The sequence below is a fragment of the Sinohyriopsis cumingii genome, chromosome 18 (assembly GCF_028554795.1).
Source record: "Sinohyriopsis cumingii isolate HCF-2022 chromosome 18, ASM2855479v2, whole genome shotgun sequence".
NCBI lineage: Eukaryota > Metazoa > Mollusca > Bivalvia > Unionida > Unionidae > Sinohyriopsis > Sinohyriopsis cumingii.
In genome coordinates, this window is record NC_142978.1 from 37,077,178 (window position 1) to 37,097,832 (window position 20,655).

General features: G+C 33.6%; 1 protein-coding gene across 4 annotated transcripts in view; it reads right to left on the reverse strand.

Moving 5' to 3' along the window:
• Positions 1–1,457: 1,457 nt before the first annotated feature.
• LOC149776411 (uncharacterized) overlaps positions 1,458–20,655 on the reverse strand; it is a 115,154-nt gene continuing 95,956 nt past the window's right edge. For all 4 annotated transcript variants that reach the window (XM_089940817.1, XM_089940820.1, XM_089940818.1 and 1 more), the window contains exons 7-15: positions 18,840–18,935; positions 15,005–15,135; positions 14,125–14,216; positions 12,130–12,214; positions 10,611–10,682; positions 8,501–8,599; positions 7,826–7,984; positions 2,971–3,066; positions 1,458–2,459 (exon numbers count right to left, since the gene is read on the reverse strand). In XM_089940817.1, coding sequence (XP_089796943.1) covers positions 2,244–2,459; positions 2,971–3,066; positions 7,826–7,984; positions 8,501–8,599; positions 10,611–10,682; positions 12,130–12,214; positions 14,125–14,216; positions 15,005–15,135; positions 18,840–18,935 — 1,046 coding nt within the window. In that variant the 3' untranslated portion in view covers positions 1,458–2,243. The remainder of the gene's footprint in view (positions 2,460–2,970; positions 3,067–7,825; positions 7,985–8,500; positions 8,600–10,610; positions 10,683–12,129; positions 12,215–14,124; positions 14,217–15,004; positions 15,136–18,839; positions 18,936–20,655) is intronic.

Genomic DNA, 20,655 nt, shown 5'->3' on the forward strand with positions numbered 1-20,655 from the left:
ATTAACAATGTTGTTGTAATGTACTGATGATTCTGCGCTTGTGTATATAGTTTGGAATACGGCATACATTCATTTACTTTCTATAAATTCAGATAATAAATATTGACTCCTGAGTGTGGTAACAAGCTCGTAAAATCAGATGCAAGATCACCTCATTAATACGGTATGCGTGATTCCCAGTCGTATTCGAACTTTTCCACGATTTTCACGACGTAAGTATATACATTCCAAATTTGTTCAAAATCAGATCAGAAAGTTCGTCTTCAAAGGATAAAAAGCTCATTATGGAATATGTTTGAAATGTTGATGATATAAACCTAGATTCAACGTTTGATCACAATCGGATAAAAACCATGAAGTCGAGAGTAATAACAAACACAGTTTGACGGACGGGCAACGGATGATGAGCTAAGAGACCACGGCTGTCATCTAAAGCTGCTTCACGAGATGATTTCTAAGAAAAGCAACGTTTGCTTTAATTTGCAGCCAGAGTATCTCGCTAGAACTAGCACTCAACTGGGTGTAAAGAATTTCCAGGAATTCGGGACCATTCCTTCCTTTTAACTGCTGAATGTTGAAACCATCTATGACATTCTTCAGCAAATAACTATATACCAGCTTAGTACTATTTCATTTAGCACAAGGTGGGTATCGTTAGAAGTCTTTTGGTGAAAACCCCTTGTCATGAAGTTCATCCATTCAGCACCAGTAGTGACAAAAAGAGTTTTATGACAGCCATATTGTAAGTACGACTGGCACCGTTCTCATTCAGAATCAACAAGGTATCATAAGACGTTTATTACAATATTTTCAATATCTGACTTTCCATTCCGACGCAGAAATAAATAGATTTTCAAGATGGTTGCTACAGCGGCGATACTGTAAATCAGATCTGCGCCATTTTCATATAAGACTAACTGAACATCATAAGAAGTCTTTGGTGAAAACTGGACGTAAATAAATATGAATTTCTGCTCGTGTAGAGTCGCGATAATAAGATTTTTAAGAGGCCGCCATATTACATGTTAGACTGGCATTGTTTTTATTTAAGGCAAAGTAGAGTATTTTAGTGAAAACCCCAATGACGACATGGCCATCCATTCAAGCGTATTTGATATGACAAGATATTTAAGATAGCTAACATGGCGGCTATATTGGAAGTCAGATCGGCACCATTTTCCATTTGGGCCAACTAGACGCGATAAGAGATCTGTTAACATGATCCTTCGTTAAAGAGACGTTGCAATAATAATAAATTTTTCCAGGATGGCCAAGCAGCACCATTTTCATTTAGGACAACAAGTCCATGGGATGAATGAGTGCGTAAAGTTTCAAGGTAATCCTCTAAGCTGTTAAGAAGTAGCGATAACAAACTTATGCTAACAAACGGACAGACCTCGGATGACATCATATCACACCATTAGCACTTCTGGCCTATGATAACCAAAGTCAAAAACTGGCTTACTATTTAATTTTAATATAAGATCTGGCACAGAAAAATAGAATTCAATGATTTCTAGAAAATTAGGATTACAGTAACGTATACAATATTCACCTTATTAACAACATTTTGAAACGCCCTCAAAGTTTACGTGGTTATGAAATGAGATTTCCATTAAATAACCCTACAGAAAGAATTTCCCTTTAATTTGTATTCTTTTGAACTTCATTTTCAATAAACATGTTACCATTGAAAATATATAAAAATAGTCAATGTGTAATTGTCTTTTATGACAGCTGCGTAGGTAATGGTGGCGTAGAATCATATGTATCACGACTCCAGCCATGGATCAATTGCTACCAATATAGGCTGTTAATTAATTAATTAATATATTTATTTATTTTTTATTTATTTATTTATTTACATACATACATACATACATACATACATACATACATACATACATACATACATACATACATACATACAAAACGACGATCATTGTCTTGGCATAGAAAACTTGCTAAGTGAAAAATTATTAGTGAAAGGGCCAGCATGGTTGTTTTATATTCAGCTTTTTTAGAGGAGATCAACAAATGAAAGACCTCACTGATATGTGGAATATAAACTCGAAGATGACGAAGCCTTTTCTTTCAAGAAAATACTTGGAATGCACATTGTTCGTTGTATAACCGAACTGAATGTTTGGCATCAGGTACACGGTATTAAATTCATAGAAGTAATAGATTTGGTCGACCCATTACAAATCAGTTGTTAGAAGAAAATCATCTCATGAAAGTTACTATGTGTCCGTCTGCACCTTTTCATCATCTATAAGAGGAAAAGCTGAATCATCCAGATCGGGATTAACTTGATTTACATCGACAACAGACTTCGTTCTAGTTGTACTTTCTTCAGTTTTCGTTTCCCCTTCGGTTGCCTCCAACGTTTCTTTAAGAGGTGGATTCGTCTCAACAACGTAATAGCGAAGAAAACTCTCCGTTGACCTCCGTCCTTGCTAAAAGAAAAAGATAAAAGACTGGAATAAGAAATGAAGAAGCTTCTTATTAAAAAAGTGATCAATCAAAATACTTGAGCATGTGCTCTTTTACGATTACCAAGATCTCGTTGCAAAAAATTCCTAATTTTGAATTGAATACCCCTAAGAGATGCGACATTAATATTGTATCTCACAACAGAAGAAAAAGTGCGGGATCCAAAATGCATAGTATAGGCATGAAACGGGGTACAGCTGACAAAAGAGAAAAATATAGCGATAAATATACCTGTAACGATAGCGTCTAATGTGTGACCAGCGTAACCATGGATGTGGTGGTTATTAGCTCCAATCATAAACAAATGATAACTGTGGCCATAGAAAACCCAACGCACTTTACCCAGTAGTGAAAAATAATACATTAGAAAAAACAAATTTAAAAACTGACGATAATTGGCAGTTGGTATTGAACTATATTTCATGGGTTGTACAGTGTTTTCGTCACTGCAAGACGTCAGCAAGTAAATGTTACCTCAACAACGAATTTTCTGTCTTCTTCTTCTAGCACGAAATCTGATGTCCCCACGTGACCCGTGTTAATTCCCACCGTTCTCTTGATATCGCTTCCCTGTTGCAAAGAAATAACGCCTTATGTAACGATCGCTTAACACTAAATTTCTATCACTATATTTAGGTTCGTGCCTAGTACAATATATATCACCAAGTTATTGATTTGTGGTTGATTTAAATGATACAGTTATGCTTGAAAATGTCTATTTCTGTTTCAAGCAAGCTGTCTGTACTTCGAACACTTAACATCATTTCCAACTCCTAGAGATCGAACATACATGATATAAGCATTTCAAATGTATGTATCAGAGTTGAAACGAATATCTAAACATTCGACTTCGAATACTCTTTTACGAATATTCTTAAAACAAATTAGTAATTGAATATTCGTTTATTTACCCAGATAGTTTGACTGCATATTGGAACAGGAACAAGCAAGGCGAAATGTAAACTGTGCAACGTCGAATTAATTAATCTAAAATGCAATAAATTACAACATGGTAAATCACATGAAATTCAACCACTGCCTCATAAGGTAATCATCGTGTCAAAATTCTGAACAGTCATAACATCTCCATTTCTAATCTTTAGATTACTGAAATATGACATGTAATACAGCAAGTTGACAAAGAACATGAGTTGGAATGAGGGGGGTATATCAAAGTTACCAAAGCCTTAACAATTAATCAAACAGAGTTACGAAAACATTGTATGAACTGTTCGAAGACACTTGTTTTGTCATGAGTGGCTATAGTTCATCCAGCAAACCATTACCACTACCCACCACCAATGACCTTACCCCGAAAAGTACCTCCAGTATAGTTCCGCTTTGATATAGTATTCAATTTGTGACGTCATTTTACAGCTATTTGTCTATACGATTAAAATCTGACACTATACTTGTCTTATTTTCTTAGAAGTCAGTAATCCACATGTCGGCTTCATATTAATAAGATGTGCATGGATAAGTTGGCATGACTTTGGAACACAATCATTTAAGCCGCAGAGGTCGAGGGCTTGCTTTCGATAATGCCTGTTTTTGGTTGTGTTTATTTGGGGCTGTGTATTTAGTACAGAGCCAGAAGTTTCAGGATTTGTTTAAAACTGTGCAGGCATTATATCACTTCTTATTTCCCTTACCTTTCTGAAAATGCCTTAAATGTTTGTTTTGAATATTTCTTTACCCATAAAATCGAATTGTCTACTCCCAAACTTGGTTCAAGCAGAAAATTCGTAATCTGGGCATCGATTCACGTTTCACAAAGCAAAGTACGCCTGTATTATTTTTATTTTTATTATTTTTTTGCTTTTGTTTCTGAAGTTAGGACGTACAACTTTTCGTACGTGATTATTTGGGGTTTCACAACGAAAATGACCGCCACTTTTTACTAAGTTTCTCTTACAAATTTACGGAATTTAACGGGAACTCCAAGAGAGGCGCAAGTGCAAAGTTTTTTTTCCCCATATGTTTGTGGAGAGAGAGAGTTATTTTGAGATGCTCTCTGACATTCCAATGTATACCGTATACTAAGCTGTTCTGAAGCATATATTTACTCGTTCTAAAAGAAGACATTTACAAATTCATATGCGTATTGATACGTTTTACACTGTAGATTAACATGAACAATACCAACAAGTTAGATATGGAATGACAGATTTTACTTAAATTCTGTCACAAATCACTTCAGAAGCAAAATGACTACGTTATATCCAGGTCAAGAAGTGTCGATGTAAAAAGAGAAATTACGATGAGGAAAAAGTGTAATCCAGTAGACCGTACGTTCTTTAGGATAGCTACTACTCATTCCATATATTTTCTCTGCATGCTTGCATGTGATGGTGTATAATGTAAGCATTCCATTATGTATGATATGGGCGGCAGTCTTTAATAAATCTAACGAAAATGATCGTCGACATCATCATCACATATTTGTATCCGCAAGAAACACGATTTAATAAATGTTTTAAAATGGATCATAATAAGAATTCTTTCTTGCAGACTTTGTGGTCCTTAGATAAACAAAACCGTTTCAGCTAGATCTGGAAAATATTTAAAAAAGGGACATCTATGTTATTGAATAACTGAAATTTTTTATATTTTTTAATTCTTGGCTGATATTATGCACATCTGTAGATGATTTAGTTCCAACTGGATATTTCAAAACGTTTGACTCAGTGATTCAATATAGATACTAATATACTATTCTAACTGCTTTATTACGATTGGATACTGAGATTAATAAACAACTTCCCACTTGTTTATGTTCCTGTTTCCGTTCAAATCACATATTTGTACAATAATCAATCACAACAACATACATTGCGATGAGGAAGCATTGCTTCGTATATGTAAACCTGAGGGAATTATTATTCTTATAGCAAATTATAAGCTGCCCCTGCATGGATCCGTAACTTTTCTCAATAGGGTCCACAGCTCATGATACCAAATTTAGTAAACCAAATCAGACAGATGACTCTTCTCTAGAACAAACACAATTCTGTTAATACTAATCATCGTTAGACAGCAATCATTCAAATAGTAACGGAAATGTGCGATCCATAATATGACCAAAATGTAAACAACACCAAAAACAACAATAACTATTTATAGCTTAATTTACATTTTCTTCAGGCCTCTATTTCCAGAATGTTGTTCTTCCCTTTTCCTAGAAAACGATTCCTTGTACAACTTATATGCTCAAATGATTTGAATATTTTAGTACAAGTCTATATATTGTCTTTTTTTAATCAAATTGCATTTTTTTAAAAGGTCATACAGACATCTCGAAACAGTAACTCTTGAGTCTTTTTTACTTCATTCAGCCGTATTGTGGGAGTTGATCTTAATGGCCTTCTTTCAGCTAGTGCGCTGGTTTACAAAGATAATGTTAAATACAATAAACAGGAGAAGTAAAAGAAAATTTATATTTAACCTAATAGTTTCTCAATTTTTATATTCTTGTATCAATGTATTGTCCCTGATTTACTTAAATGGATCTACATTACGTCCCACATATTACAAAAATGAAATTTATTCCATGGTTTGACGCGGAGAAAACATGGAGGGGTGTTAGAGCATGAATAAATGATGAGTTTTTGGCACCATAATCTGAAATATACCCGGCATTTACGCAGGAAAATAATATTTTCTTTTTGTTAGGCACAAAATTTTTAGTTTACGCTGGCTCTTCACCCATCCACCCACCCACCCACCAGTTTTCGTAAATTAGCTTCTCTTTCATAGGCTGATCATTTAAATATAAGTGACTTAAGAGAGCAGTTGGATTGGTTGACCTAATCTGTCGCAGTAAATTATATTTTTGACATTCTGTAAACTATTTAACGCTATCTGAAAACAAAGCATCTCCGATTCAGCAATGCACCGCATTGGTTTATCTTTGTTGTTAAGGGACTAAGGGGAAATATCTTCATAGAGACACGAACGGTATCTGGTCCAATTTCTCCATCAAATATTAACTTTGACATCTGAAATGTTAGGCAGTTTCTATTTATTTGTTCAAGCTCACAAAGTACTCGCTTTGTTGCTTCAGGTATTATAATTATTGTAGCCACAAACAATCAAGCGTCGCATGGCATGATGGGAAATCTTGTATTTTCACAATTGAAAATATAATAATATACTTTCACATGTGAAAATATAGGAACAAAACAATATGAAAATTGTGTCGCAAATAAGTTTCTATATGTCATGGTTAAATATATTATAAAAGTGATTAGTTAACCATTTTGATATAGATAAAAAAAATGTACGGCTTAGCCGTTCATTCACAAGTTCAAATCTGTATATTCACGGAATTTTAGCTTAACAATCTCTCTCTCTCTCTCTCTCTCTCTCTCTCTCTCTCTCTCTCACACACACACACTCACACACACACACACACACACACACACACTACTCTCTTTAATAAGAATAAAATACTTTTATTTTTTTTATTTGGCTAATAGGTTATAGAATAATTTACCGTCATGTTTGGGTAGTTGTGTTGTCACTGTTTTTCTAAGCGTCACCTTTGTCGCCAGCCTTTATAAGCACCTTGCAACAGCCTTATTACATGTTACTCGGTAATTAAGTACAGACTACACAAATGCTATTCTTGCACGTACGAGATTTTCCAAAGAATATTTTTGTGACGCGCCCTTAAGAAACAGCGCAAGATTTTCTTACGCTTAAAACGTATGACAATGCTGTGAGTGAATTTATGTTGCTTCGTGAAACGGGGCCCAGATACCTACCATAACAGATTTTCCATCCTACTGCTTACAGAAGCCACAATTTTATTCACATTGCAATGTACATTTTATGTACAAAATGGTACCAAAATAGCAATTATTTGCCATGTCTGGATATGAATTTCAGATGACTTACCCGAAAATCCCAATGTCCGGGCATTTTATAATCGGTAAGAAAGTTGGTCCCGTTGAGCTCTTCACTTCACTTTTGAAGCGCATTCTCTCTCTCTCTCTCTCTCTCTCTCTCTCTCTCTCTCTCTCTCTCTCTCTCAGAGTCATGCTTCATAAACACGTATAAAATCGTGTTCGAGACTTATTTAACTCTAAAAGTCGAGGTATTGGGAATCGCTGAAGAGAAACCATGGTAGTTGGATCCACGAAAGACATGGTTTGTTAGAACCACTGACCTCGTGCAATGCATGCCATGATAAAGACAGATACAAAAATAATGTATATTTCTGGAAGAATTTTGACTAAAAAGGGAGGTATGTAGGTAGGTATGTTTATGGTGTTTTATTTGAATCTGCATGTGCAAATATTACATCAAATGCTATACGTATGCCTACCTCAACAACGATTCTCTTGACATTTGTTAACAGTGCAGACTGAAGTGTGTCAAAGAATGAGAAGACTCCCTTGATCTCTTTTCTCTGGTATCCAAGGAAACGGGCTTGTAGAGAAATCCCCGTCCTCTCAATAAACCGGACCAGTTCGTGGAAATTTATCTAAAGTATGCAAAAGACACGTATTTTAATCGACGATGGGAAGAATAACATTAATTTCAAATTTATCATTTGTAACCATCTATTAATAAACAAAACGAAAATCTCCACAGACGTAAGGAATACTTACAGTCCATTTCAAATAATAGATATTTAAACCTCAGTACGGTACTGAAGATGTGTCATCTGTAGTAGTGTACCAAAAACTTGATTAATTTTAAGGATGTACTTATCCTCTCCCCTATAACAATTGGGCAAATAACCCCTCGATTTTCCAAAATTCTAAGGATCTCCGTTGAGCTGTAAACTAGTCTTGGAGATCAGAAAACTACAAACAAGCAATTCATACATTATTCCATTCCATATATAGACAATTATAAAAAGTCTTTGGATGTGGGAGTCGTAGGCATGTGGGTGAAGGATAATTATTTCATTTATCTCTAGACTGGTCTGTTATCATTATTATCCTACAAATAAAGATGAGATAAATATTATAATGACATAAAAAGCTATCAGTACCATTCCATCTTTGTTTTCATCCATGACATCGAACGCATCCTCCACTGTAATGTCCTTCCCAAACAACCTCTCCATATAACGACTGGGGAAAATTGTATCCTTTGAAAATGTACATAATATACCATTATTCTTGTAATATGTTCAATCATTTAGTTAAGACGACATTCCTGGAAGCAAGCAGCAAATTATATTATCAATGAAGTTTTCGTCTGCTCAACAAGAATTCGACATTCTATTAACAGCTTTTTTGCTAAAACGTAGCAGAGAACGAGATTTAGTACTGCCCATCAGCCAATATGTTTTTTCTACATAGGGAATTCCGGATATTCAAAGGTCTTCTGGGTAACATGGATATGGTTCATGTTGTCTATGTCAACGTTCTCGGATAATGCTGATAAATACAAAATGCGGCATATCTACATATCATGATGTTTTCACTTTTCGACGTAGTTTAAAAAGAAATAAGTCCATCGATATTTTCCTTTACATCGGTTCCTTCGTTTTAGCGGCACTTTGAGGACTTGTTTATTTATATCATACCGTGAAAATGGGAGTTAAGTGCCTTTCCCAAAAACACACCGAGGTATGCGAGTCAGAAGCTCTACAAACTGAGCTGCCATGACTACATTGCCAGACTCTGATTTAACATAGGTGAAAACATTTGGTATAATCTGGTATTATCCTTTATTTGTTCTCAAATTTCTCGAAAGCTTAGGTTATACTTTACCAAAAGTAGTATTTTACATCGTTGAGAATGAATATAAAAAACTGCCTTGCAGAATAAATTTCACCTTACCACAAAATGTGAAACTTGATATCATTCATCGACATAATGGGATCTAAAAGCATAAGCTGTAGAGAATACATATTTTATCATGCACTAATAAATACAAATACCTGCTTGTGTGGTTTTTTTTTTTTCTTGTTTTTCAGATTACGGTGTTTTACAACATTTCAAAATTTAGAGTGTTATATCGTACTGAAGTAAATAAGATACACACTGTGGTAGCCTATCCGACAGGTGTGGGTGGGGGCGCATTCTTCTGGTCACGAATCAATCTCCGTTACCAATATATTTTGTTATGATGATCATCAGTCTCGTTTTCGAAACGTGTTTACGTCTTATTCATCGTCAGCTTTCACTAAGAGGAGTAATTCATGGTCTGATCAGTGCAAACTTTTGTCGAACACGACGAAAGAGATTCAGAGCATGTAAGTTCTGAGGCTTGTCCGAATGTTCCGGCATGGTTTGCGAATAGCACAGTATCGTTATTCTTTTATTATCAATTACCTAATATGGCAGTCTTCCACAAAATACTACAAAACCTGTACTCAAGCAGCAAGTTGGATTCGGATATTCATACAGACAGCAAGTTCGATTCGGATATTTATGTTCGAGCAACACGTAAGATTCCGATGTTTCAGCACTGATAACGTTAAAAAATCACACCAGCTAAAACTGAACATTATCATGTAAGAAATTCGAATAATGTAAGGCGGTTAATGGAAATTAGTGTCTGGTAATTGTTTAGACATGTGCAGATCTTTAAATGTATTCGAACAAAACGATCCCAGAGATGAATCAATTACAGACAAGAATAAAGAGATGTCGCCAACATATTTAAACCCACAGAAACATAACTGAGTCGAATGCCTTGTGGTGGAGTGGGGGTATTTCTGTCAATCATCATAGAACTTGAAGGTTTCTCGTGCATGTGAATGCCTCACAGTATCATTACTTGAAAATTTGACTCTTTACAAACGGCAGCCTATACGTCATCAGATAGTTATGAATTTGATCCAGAAAGCAAGAAATTGATTGGTTGAAGATTAAGACAATGAATACTAAAATTACGAAAATATATGTACCTTCGTCAAAACCTAATTTCGTTCCAAAAAATAACAATATGAAAAACTTAATGTTGCATCCATGACGTAGCAGATTTTGATATATTTCTGTTTTATATATATTTAAAAGAGGTTAGAGGTAAAAATGTCGCAAAGATTTGTACATGACTATGAAAATGATGCTAATTGTTGTAATTTCTTTTATGAAAAGTTGGCGTATTACTACAAATACTACATAAAATATAGCCACGAAAATACTTACATCATTCAAAGCATTTGCTAGCTCTTCCCTGTTGATAACGTCATCATTGTTTTTGTTGTGTATCTTCAATACCTATGAATACATTCATATACATCATGTACATACATGCTTTTATATATATATATATATATATATATATATATATATATATATATATATATATATATATATATATATATATATATATATATATATATATATATATATATATATATATATATATATATATATATCTTATGTGTATTATTACCTTGATAATAGTTTGTACGGGTCATTTAGTTAATGGCAATTTATATACTAATATTCTTTACGATCGTAGATTTGTACTTTAAGACGAGGTCATTTTTGTCATCGTAATGCGTAGATTCATTCATTAATTAGTTCAATGTTGAGTTGTACTCTTATCTAAGTAAGCATTATATCATCTGACTTCAGGAGCCGAGTTCTTGACAGGACAAACTGACCTTGTTCCTGACTGGTTAGTGTAAAGCAACTGACCTTGTTTACAAGTTCGGATCATTCTAGAATGAATATGCGTCTTTCATATGTATTGCACATTCGTTATCTATATAAGATATGTTTACGTAAGAATTAATTTTTCCTAATATTAATATAATTCTTGGAAGACATTTCTTTACATTTTTTTGAGGGGATTTACTTTTTTAATTCAACCATTCATTGGAATTACAAAGTGCACAAAAAACTTGGAATTATATCTGTTATAATATTACTGAGAATTCATTTAATAAATACATTGTTTGGATGATATTGTTTGAATTACTCTATGCCCTTAGACTTAACAAAACATTTAGGACCAGTCAGGATGACCATACTGTAACTTGTTTGTAATGTTTCACTTTTTTATTTTAGGAAAATAATTTGTATTTTCAGTTTTACCAAACTTGTCTGTTTTCGCTTTTATGTTACTTAATCGAAGACCATAGAGCAGTAGCAATATAGATATATAGCGAGAGAGAGAGAGAGAGAGAGAGAGAGTAGGGAGGATAAAGATAAAAAGATAACAGAACTAATCTGATTCTCGACGGAAGAAATGAAAGCTATTTAATCTTCTAAAGAAGAATTCCTATGATGCAAAACCAAAAACAAGGCAATGAAAACATAAAATTAACGGGGTAATGGTACAACCGTTGCCGTCATAGTTGCGTCGTCGCCAATTTCGGCTAAGGTCGAGACATAGTAATCAAATTGACATACATTTTCCTACATTCAACTTATTTCAACTGGGAACTAATCCAATGACTACTGTGTGACCTAACAAGCATATACAAAGACCTCATTTGTGGGCTATAGCAGTTGAAGGTATTAGCCAATCGAATCAGCTCGACTTTTTTACGTCATCTGTTACACAAATTCTAAGCTCACAAACTGAGCAAACATATTCGTATCCGGCTACAAAATTATGCGGCGGAACTAGATAACAAACTTTGTTACATATCAGAATTTTCGATGTAAGTGTTGAGGTCTTCCGAGTATGGAACAGACAAAATATATACATTACCTTCAGGAATGCATTAACAGCATGCAGAGTACGGACGTGTTCCAATCTAGCTCTTTCTTGCATCTTCTTTTTTTTAAGTTTCTCTCTGGAGGTAAAAGGTGCATTCAGTTGGTTTTCCGTACATGTTTGTATACTATGTACACTATGTACACTATGAGTGTATGTATGTATGTATGTATGTATGTATGTATGTAGTTAGGTTGGTAGATAGGTAGGTATGTTTCTGGTGTTCTTTTTAAATCTGCATGCATGTATCTAATATAGTGTATGTATTTTTGATATAAATTATGTATTCTATATGCACATTACCATTATAAAGGTAACGTAACTTAGTAATGTATCCATGCTTTATATGTAATTAGTTTGTGTGTTAAAGTATCGTAAATTGGTAATGTATCCATGCTTTATGTGTGATTAGTTTGTGTTAATGCATCGTAAACTGGTAATGTATCCATGCTTTATGTTAATTAGTTTGTGTGATAACGTATCGTAAATTGGTAATGTATTTAGGTTTTAATGTATGATTAGTTGGCGTCCTAATGTATCATATACTGACTTGTATCCTAATATTTATAAAGTCTTCTCGTTTTGCTTATACATGTGTTTTGTTGATTGTTTGTTGGAATAATAGCCCTTAAGGTGCATTATTATTGATTACAATATCCAATCTCAAATACTGTCGGTACTGAACAATGATAACCTTTAAGTCAGAAATTATTTAACGAGTTTCATAAATTCAATATTAAATCGTCATTCGTTTGAGATTCTTTTAGATTCTGAGTGGAAAGAGTTTAGATATAATGAAAATCAAATGATTAATATCACTGCATTTAATTCTAGCTCGGATGCTGTACTTTTCAGTTATTGTACGTCAAATATAGTCCCAATAGAGAGTTAAGCAATATTGCACAGTTTGAAAAGCAATAATATTTAGAAATAGGTTCATTTTTTAAAATAAAAATTCAACGAGGAACTGACCATTTAATCAATGATAGAACATTTAACAAGAGCAACATAAGTTTTCAACCCTGGATCTCTGATAGAAATTCCTGTGTAATGTCACAGCCAAGACACCTTTCATAACTAAACGGCTATCCAACAGATCCAAAGTTTTAGCTTGGCGTTTGGAGAATTCAGTGTATGGTATATGGGTCATATTCCAACATACGTAACCATGATTCTATTCTTTTGTGATAGTCGCCATATTGTTGATAGTAATAGTTGAAAAAGTGGATCCAATAGGCGGAGTAAGGAAAATTCCTACCAGTCACAGCCAATCAATACTGAAAACAGTGCACTGCATGGGTGATCTAGACCAATCCGATTCACAGAAAGTGATACGTTAACGTGTTGACATATCCAAAATAATAAACCGCAAGCACTGTGTAAAGTGTACCAACTATGACATAATATCTAAATATGCATCAGGTGTAATAATACTGCCTAACCTCACAAATGCCATCTTAACGTCATGAAAAGTAACGACGCAAAGACCGAGGCATTCGAATATACGTGAAAGTCATTTCAATACATCACTGGTAAAATAAAATCAGTATTTCTCGTCACGAAATAAAAAAGAATCTTGCTTCAAATGAAATTTGTGAAAAACGTAGAACAATTTCAATCTCGCAAAGGTAGAAATCATCCAATTCGTTTCATACATTTCATTTAGAAATGAGCCCATTGGAGCCTCCGTATCTTCATTCATGACTTTCCTTTGGTAGCTGAAATCTTTTACAAAGCTAATGGAGAACAGAAACATCCAAAGGATCCTAAATTGTTTGTAAATGCGTTTGTCTTTTTCATGATTTACGCATTCATTTCTTGTTTTTTTTTTTTGTACAACAGTTGTACATGAAGATACATTATTAATTGTTTCTATACAGTATACTGTAAAAATGACAAGACTTAAATAAATTACGTATATAAGATGCGGCCTAGATAAAGAACAGATATAAGGCCTGCTAGAAATTTGTGTTGCGAATTCGAACTTACTTGCCAAGTTTGGTTTGTGGAAATTCTGGAGGCCTAGCCCCAACTCTCCTTTCCAGAATATCTTTCAGAATGTCTCGCTCGTTATCTGCATACTGTGACGTTAGTAAAAAGCAAAGATTACACCACAAGTTTAGAAAAAGAAATAGTTTGCGATTCATTAAATAGCATTTTAGGACTGGAACTCTTAAAGCTTCTTAAGTTTGAGCATGGAAAGTTTGTTTTCAACTGACTTCAAAAGAATGTTTTCTTAAAATAAATTTTTAAAAACTAATATTGCATTTTCATCCCAACCTCAAAAACCTCCAATGTTAAAACGAGTACAGCACCGTTAAAAACTTCAATCTCGCAGTTTAAACGTTGAGAAACATACGAAAAAGTTTAAAATTAATGTGCACAAATGCTCTTAAATTTACAAATATAACACAAGTCTCTCTCTCTCATTATATAGCTATTGTATTTTTAAATGGCTGTGGTTGGCTCCGTTTGCATGGACTTTAAATCAATGTATTTAAAATATCAACGACATATTGTTTATTTTATCCAAATGACAAATGAATTTAGATCAGGGGTCTCAAACACTAGACCTGCCAAGCTATATCCTGTAACCCGCAAAATGATTGGCGTCACAAGGTGTCATGAGAGATAACAAAGGTGGTGCTGCCCTTGGTCCATCGAAAAAGCCCTCGTGCGGCCCTCAGGATGGTATGAGTTTGAGACCCCTGGTTTAGATGAATTCACAATATTGTCTGTCACAAACAAATTATATAACGTTTTTACCAGGACATGTGCCAAGTGTTTCAAGATAACTTTTTTCACTGAGCAACACTCGAGAATGGACTGGCTGGACAGAAGAAATGAATTTGAGTTAATTGACACATACCAACAGAAATCCAAGAGATTTCTCGTTGAATGTCCCGAATCTTTCTTTTTTCTCAAAAAGTTTTGGGAAATCTTCTAAGGGCTGTAGTCTATTCAAAAAGCTGTCCTTCATGTCCATGGACAGCCACCAACCTTACGAGAAAATAAAAGAAAACTCACGCTATAATTGGTTTGATGGGACTGGATAAAATTATACTCTAGATACGTTGCAGTTTAATCCAACCAATGGGCAAGTACATGCAGTATTACTAGCACAAAAACATTCCCTGTGATATCTAAGATGCATTTACACAATTAAAAATCTACACATATATAGGCTAACTTCGTCTGGTTCACTTCACTCAGTTTCTAGTGTTGCAATTAAATTTACGTGTACAATCTCAATGACAGCGAATCTTGGTGGCTACACAACTACCACAAAGATTACCTTTTATATTGTAACAGTTCCAAATCATTCACTAATGAAAACGTGAGCTACAAATCCTACTTTTACTTTTACTTTCAGACTAAAATGTAAAAATTATATTATATATAAGCAAATGGTCTAATACCTAGTGAATCAAACAACTGCATGAGCGTGGCTTGATAGTCCATCTTCCTTTATCTCAAAGGACCTCAAGACAACAGTCGTTGTCAACTGAAAGGTTCTCATACGCGTAATTATTTTCTAATCACCTAATGACAACAAATCACGAAACTCTAATTTCATACTTGCATGGTTGTTCTCTTACTGCACAGTTGTATGACTTTGTAGTAAGCCATTTCGAGTTGAATATTAGTACCCAAGACCATGCAATACAAAATAAGAACCAGAACAAAAAGAGAAGTATTCCAATCTCCAATTACAAAACACATATACCTAAAATATTTAGATAATTCCCCATGTTAATAAAATAGGTAGAGTCCATTTGACAATAATAATCCTAGATGTCATGAAGTATCGCGAAAACTGTTAAGATTCAGTGTTTCCCTTTACGCAGATTTGTGCGTCAGGGACGCACGCTGGAGAAAATTGACGCACACATTTTGTTGCCGTGCGTTTTTTTTTTTTGACGCAAAGGATTTTCATAATGTGATCAGGATTTATTTGACGATGGATGGCATCGTATTTTCTTCGAGCATAGGCATTGACTGGTTCCCCGCTTTGTTTGCTCCTTGCCTTGCGCTCCTCTATTCGTATAGCAGAGTGCAACGCAGGGAACATTCGAAACAATGAACCAGACTAGCATAGGCAATGTTATGACGGAGTAGCTTCCCCTAATCTCGCGAGCTCTCACGCGATTTTCATTAAGCTTGCAAGCCGTCATCTAGATGTTTAATCTCACTGCTTGATGCACTAGAAAGTGACCTCCAGATTAAAACGCCGTGCACTAAAAATAATTAGCGAATAAAGTGAAAGAAGCAGAACACAAAAGAATAACTACGGATCTAACTTTAATGAAAAATGGAGAAAATAATGCCCTTGACTGGACGACGGTATTCATACATTAGGATTACCGGTGTGACTTATGATCGCGTGATTGCAATGATAGCAAAAGTGAATAATCCTTTCTTGACTGTGTTTTAGAATTTTTAAAAATCTGCCCTCGTTCGCCACAAGATATCTGGAGAACACATTATAACCCAAGACATTCTTTCACAACAAAGAAATCAGTAAACTTGCAGAGACAAAAGCGTTATTTGGATTACAAAGTCAGCGGGTCATTGCAGATTTTGCTGGTTTTTAACTTTGCTGCAATAAAAGACAGATCTTAAAGTTCAAGAGTAACTTATTAGAAAGAAGATAATCATTATCCTCCTTGATATTTGGATAAATAAGCTCTAGGACGAAGTACAATGAAACCGATGATAGTACACATTTTATGAAAGGCAGTAATTTGACTGCCATTTTGTTAAAAAGATTTATTTGGCTTTTTGTATTGGCATGTTATGTACTGTGTTGGGCTATAATATTGCTTCACATTGATTATAAGGAGACTGTTAAAAGAACGACTTTAAAAGAAAAATGAACTAATAAAATTATTCTTTGAATGGACAATGCATTTGTTTGTTAATTGTGCATGTCGATTTATTTGTATGCTTAGAGAGAGAGAATGTTGTGCAAGTTGCAATATCATATTTGAAGCTGAAAAAGTACGAGTCATATAAAAATTTGTCAGTAAATTTTTGACCCCCACATTTTTTATTTGACCCCCAGTTCTGACATCAAAGGGGTTTTTTAACCCTCAATTTTACACCCCTGGGGGATACACCGGTTAAGATGGTTCATTCTGACGAGACTAATCCATACTGTCAAGTCTCGCTAAAGCTGAACAGTCTGCTCTTAGAAATTGGCTAAATTACCGGAGTTCAGAAGAGTTCAGAAATATATTCTCAACACTGACACCAAATTATCAAACAAATAATCACTGAAATCTAACTAAGCTATAAACGGATATGTAAGTACTAAAACACATATCTGAGGTTTATATACACATATAAACATTCTTGCAAGTGTGCTGTCGATTATAGGCCAATAGATCAATGATGAATTTCCACTCATTAATCACTAGTGACGTATTAATATAAAGATAAAAGGTATTAATAATCCCCGTTTTATAAATGATTTTAACATGGTACACAGTTTCATTGCAATCTTTTCTTTTTTTTCGTTCCCCCTCACCTCTCATTAATAAGGTGCAAACTATGCGGAAATCTGGAGTGAGAGAGAAAAAGAATTTGAGCAGGATGAAAACCTTGAAACTGAACTTGCACCAGATAACCTACAAGAATATGGTTCGACGTAACGGTATGTTTACAATTTCCTTGGGATTTATCTACAGTGTTTATAGAATCAATGATACAAGTTGCAATAGTCTGCCTAAACTATACGGCAAATTTCATTGGTTAGGAGAGACACGTACTGTAAGGTATTTAATGATTTGTTGTTGTTGTTGTTGTTGTTGTTTCTTAAAAATATTACAGTGTTCTAAAACTCGATTATTATTAATTAAATATAAAAATGTCCAAAGTCCTCGATCGATCGACTCAGCAGGGATGGGAGTTCATTCACTCCGTCAATATACAGTTGCCTGGAGTAGATATAAGCTCTTTCGTTTCCTTTTAGTGAAAAATATATACATCTCATAGTATATCATTGATACAGTATATATATATATATATATATATATATATATATATATATATATATATATATATATATATATATATATATATATATAGTCAAGGAGGCCTTATTTCTTATTTCTGCTTAGTCCACCAAAAGTAATCGTTTTAGGTTCTTAAGATTGAACTAATGACACCACTAATGTTAGAGGCCTTACTTCTCTCTGACACCATTAATGTCAAAGAGGCCATATTTCTTACTGTCACCACTAATGTCAAGGAGGACTAATTTCTCTCTGTCTCTCTCTCTCTCTCTCTGACACAACTAATGGCAAGGGTCTTTTTTCTCACGTGTGCTATTCTCCGTGGGATCAGTAGTTCAACGTGTATTTTTTTTCTCATTTATTTGCTATTTCACATCTATACATCTATCAATGATACACTTCTATCTTCTACATCTAAACATATCTTGAATCTCCTATATCTCAAACTCTAACGCCACCAGTCTAAGTTACCCCGCCTTCTCATTTCAAATCATGCCCACATTAATTTCATAATCATCTTGTGTCTGGGACACCGTGACTGCATTTGTCTCTCGATCGATCGATATATATATATATATATATATATATATATATATATATATATATATATATATATATATATATATATATATATATATATATATATATATATATATATACATAAATAAAATCTATCTATCTACATACCATCATAGCAGTTGATGGGATAATTACAGAGTACTCCTCCATCCACGTAATAATTCTGCTGCCCGTATTCTTCTTGGTTTGTTGCCTGGAAGAGACCTGTTTAAAAAAAAAAAAAAAAGCTTACATAATAGCGGATATCAAATCTTGCTAGAATGAATTATCAGCAACATTTACATGGATGGATTGTGTACTAATATATGGTGGGCAAAACTTTTTCTATTGTTAACTTTTAATGTTCCCAATGTCTTTTCATCATGCAAGTTCTCAATATCTTTTTATGATACAAGTTTTCAATATCTTTTTATTATACAAGTTTTCAATATATTTTGATTATACAAGTTCTACATATCTTTTCATTATACATGTTCTCAATTTATTTTTATTATACAAATTCTCATATTATTTTTATTATACAAATTCTCAATAATTTTTCATTATGCAAGTTCTCAATTTATTTTTATTATACAAATTATCAATGACTTTTCATTATGCAAGTTCTCAATTTATTTTTATTATACAAATTATCAATGCCTTTTCTTTATACAACAATGCTTAATGACTTTCCATTATACAAATTATCAATGTCTTTTCTTTATACAACAATGCTCAATTTATTTTCATTATACAAATTCTCGATATTTATTCATTATACAAATTCTCAATTTATTTTTATTATACAAATTCTCAATTTATTTTTATTATACAAATTCTCAATGACTTTTCATTATGCAAATTCTCAATGACTTTTCATTATACAAATTCTCAGTCTTTTCATTGTACAAGTTCTCAATTTCTTTTTATTATACAAACTCACAAAAATGACTTTTTATCATACAAATTCTCAATGACTTTTCATTATACAAATTCTCAATGACTTTTCATTATACAAATTCTCGATGACTTTTCATTATACAAATTCTCAATTTATTTTTATTATACAAACTCTCAATGACTTTTCATTACACAAATTCTCAATGTTTCATTGTACAAGTTCTCAATTTCTTTTTATTATACAAATTATCAATGTCTTTTCTTTATACAAGTTCTCAGTTTATTTTTATTATACAAATTCTCAATGTCTTTTCATTATACAAATTCTCAATGTATTTTTAATATACAAATTCTAAATGACTTTTCATTATACAAGTTTTCAATGTCTTTTTATTGTTCGAGGTCTCTACGTTGATCTGAGAAAATGAATGGAATAAATGCTTTAAATTTATGTACAGGATTTAGTGTCAGACAAAAAGAAAATGTATTGTATATATATTGCATTTATCAATAAAAATGAAAGTAATGGGCACTAAATGCCGTCAAATAACTGCTTATTAAAAGTATTAAATGTTTGTGATATGATCTAACAAACTTGTTGTTGAGGATGTACATATTCATCTGTTTTAACTATCCAGCCACCATCGATCTTTAAGTGACATCTACAAATGGAGAAATATGGCTAATATTTATTTCAAGGAAGTACTGAAAGGCCGCCCTCAGCAACTGCATAAAATATTTTCCTGACTTTTTAGAGGTCAAACAATGTAGAGTCAATAATTACAGAGGTCAAACAACGTAGAGGCAGTAACCACAGAGGTCTAACAATGTAAAGGCAGTAACCACAGAGGTCTAACGTTGTAGAGGCAGTAACCACAGAGGTCTAACAATGTAGAGGCAGTAACCACATAGGTCTAACAATGTAGAGGCAGTAACCACAGAGGTCTAACAATGTAGAGGCAGTAACAGAGGCAGTAACCACAGAGGCCTAACAATGTAGAGGCAGTAACCACATATGTCTAACAATGTAGAGCAGTAACCACAG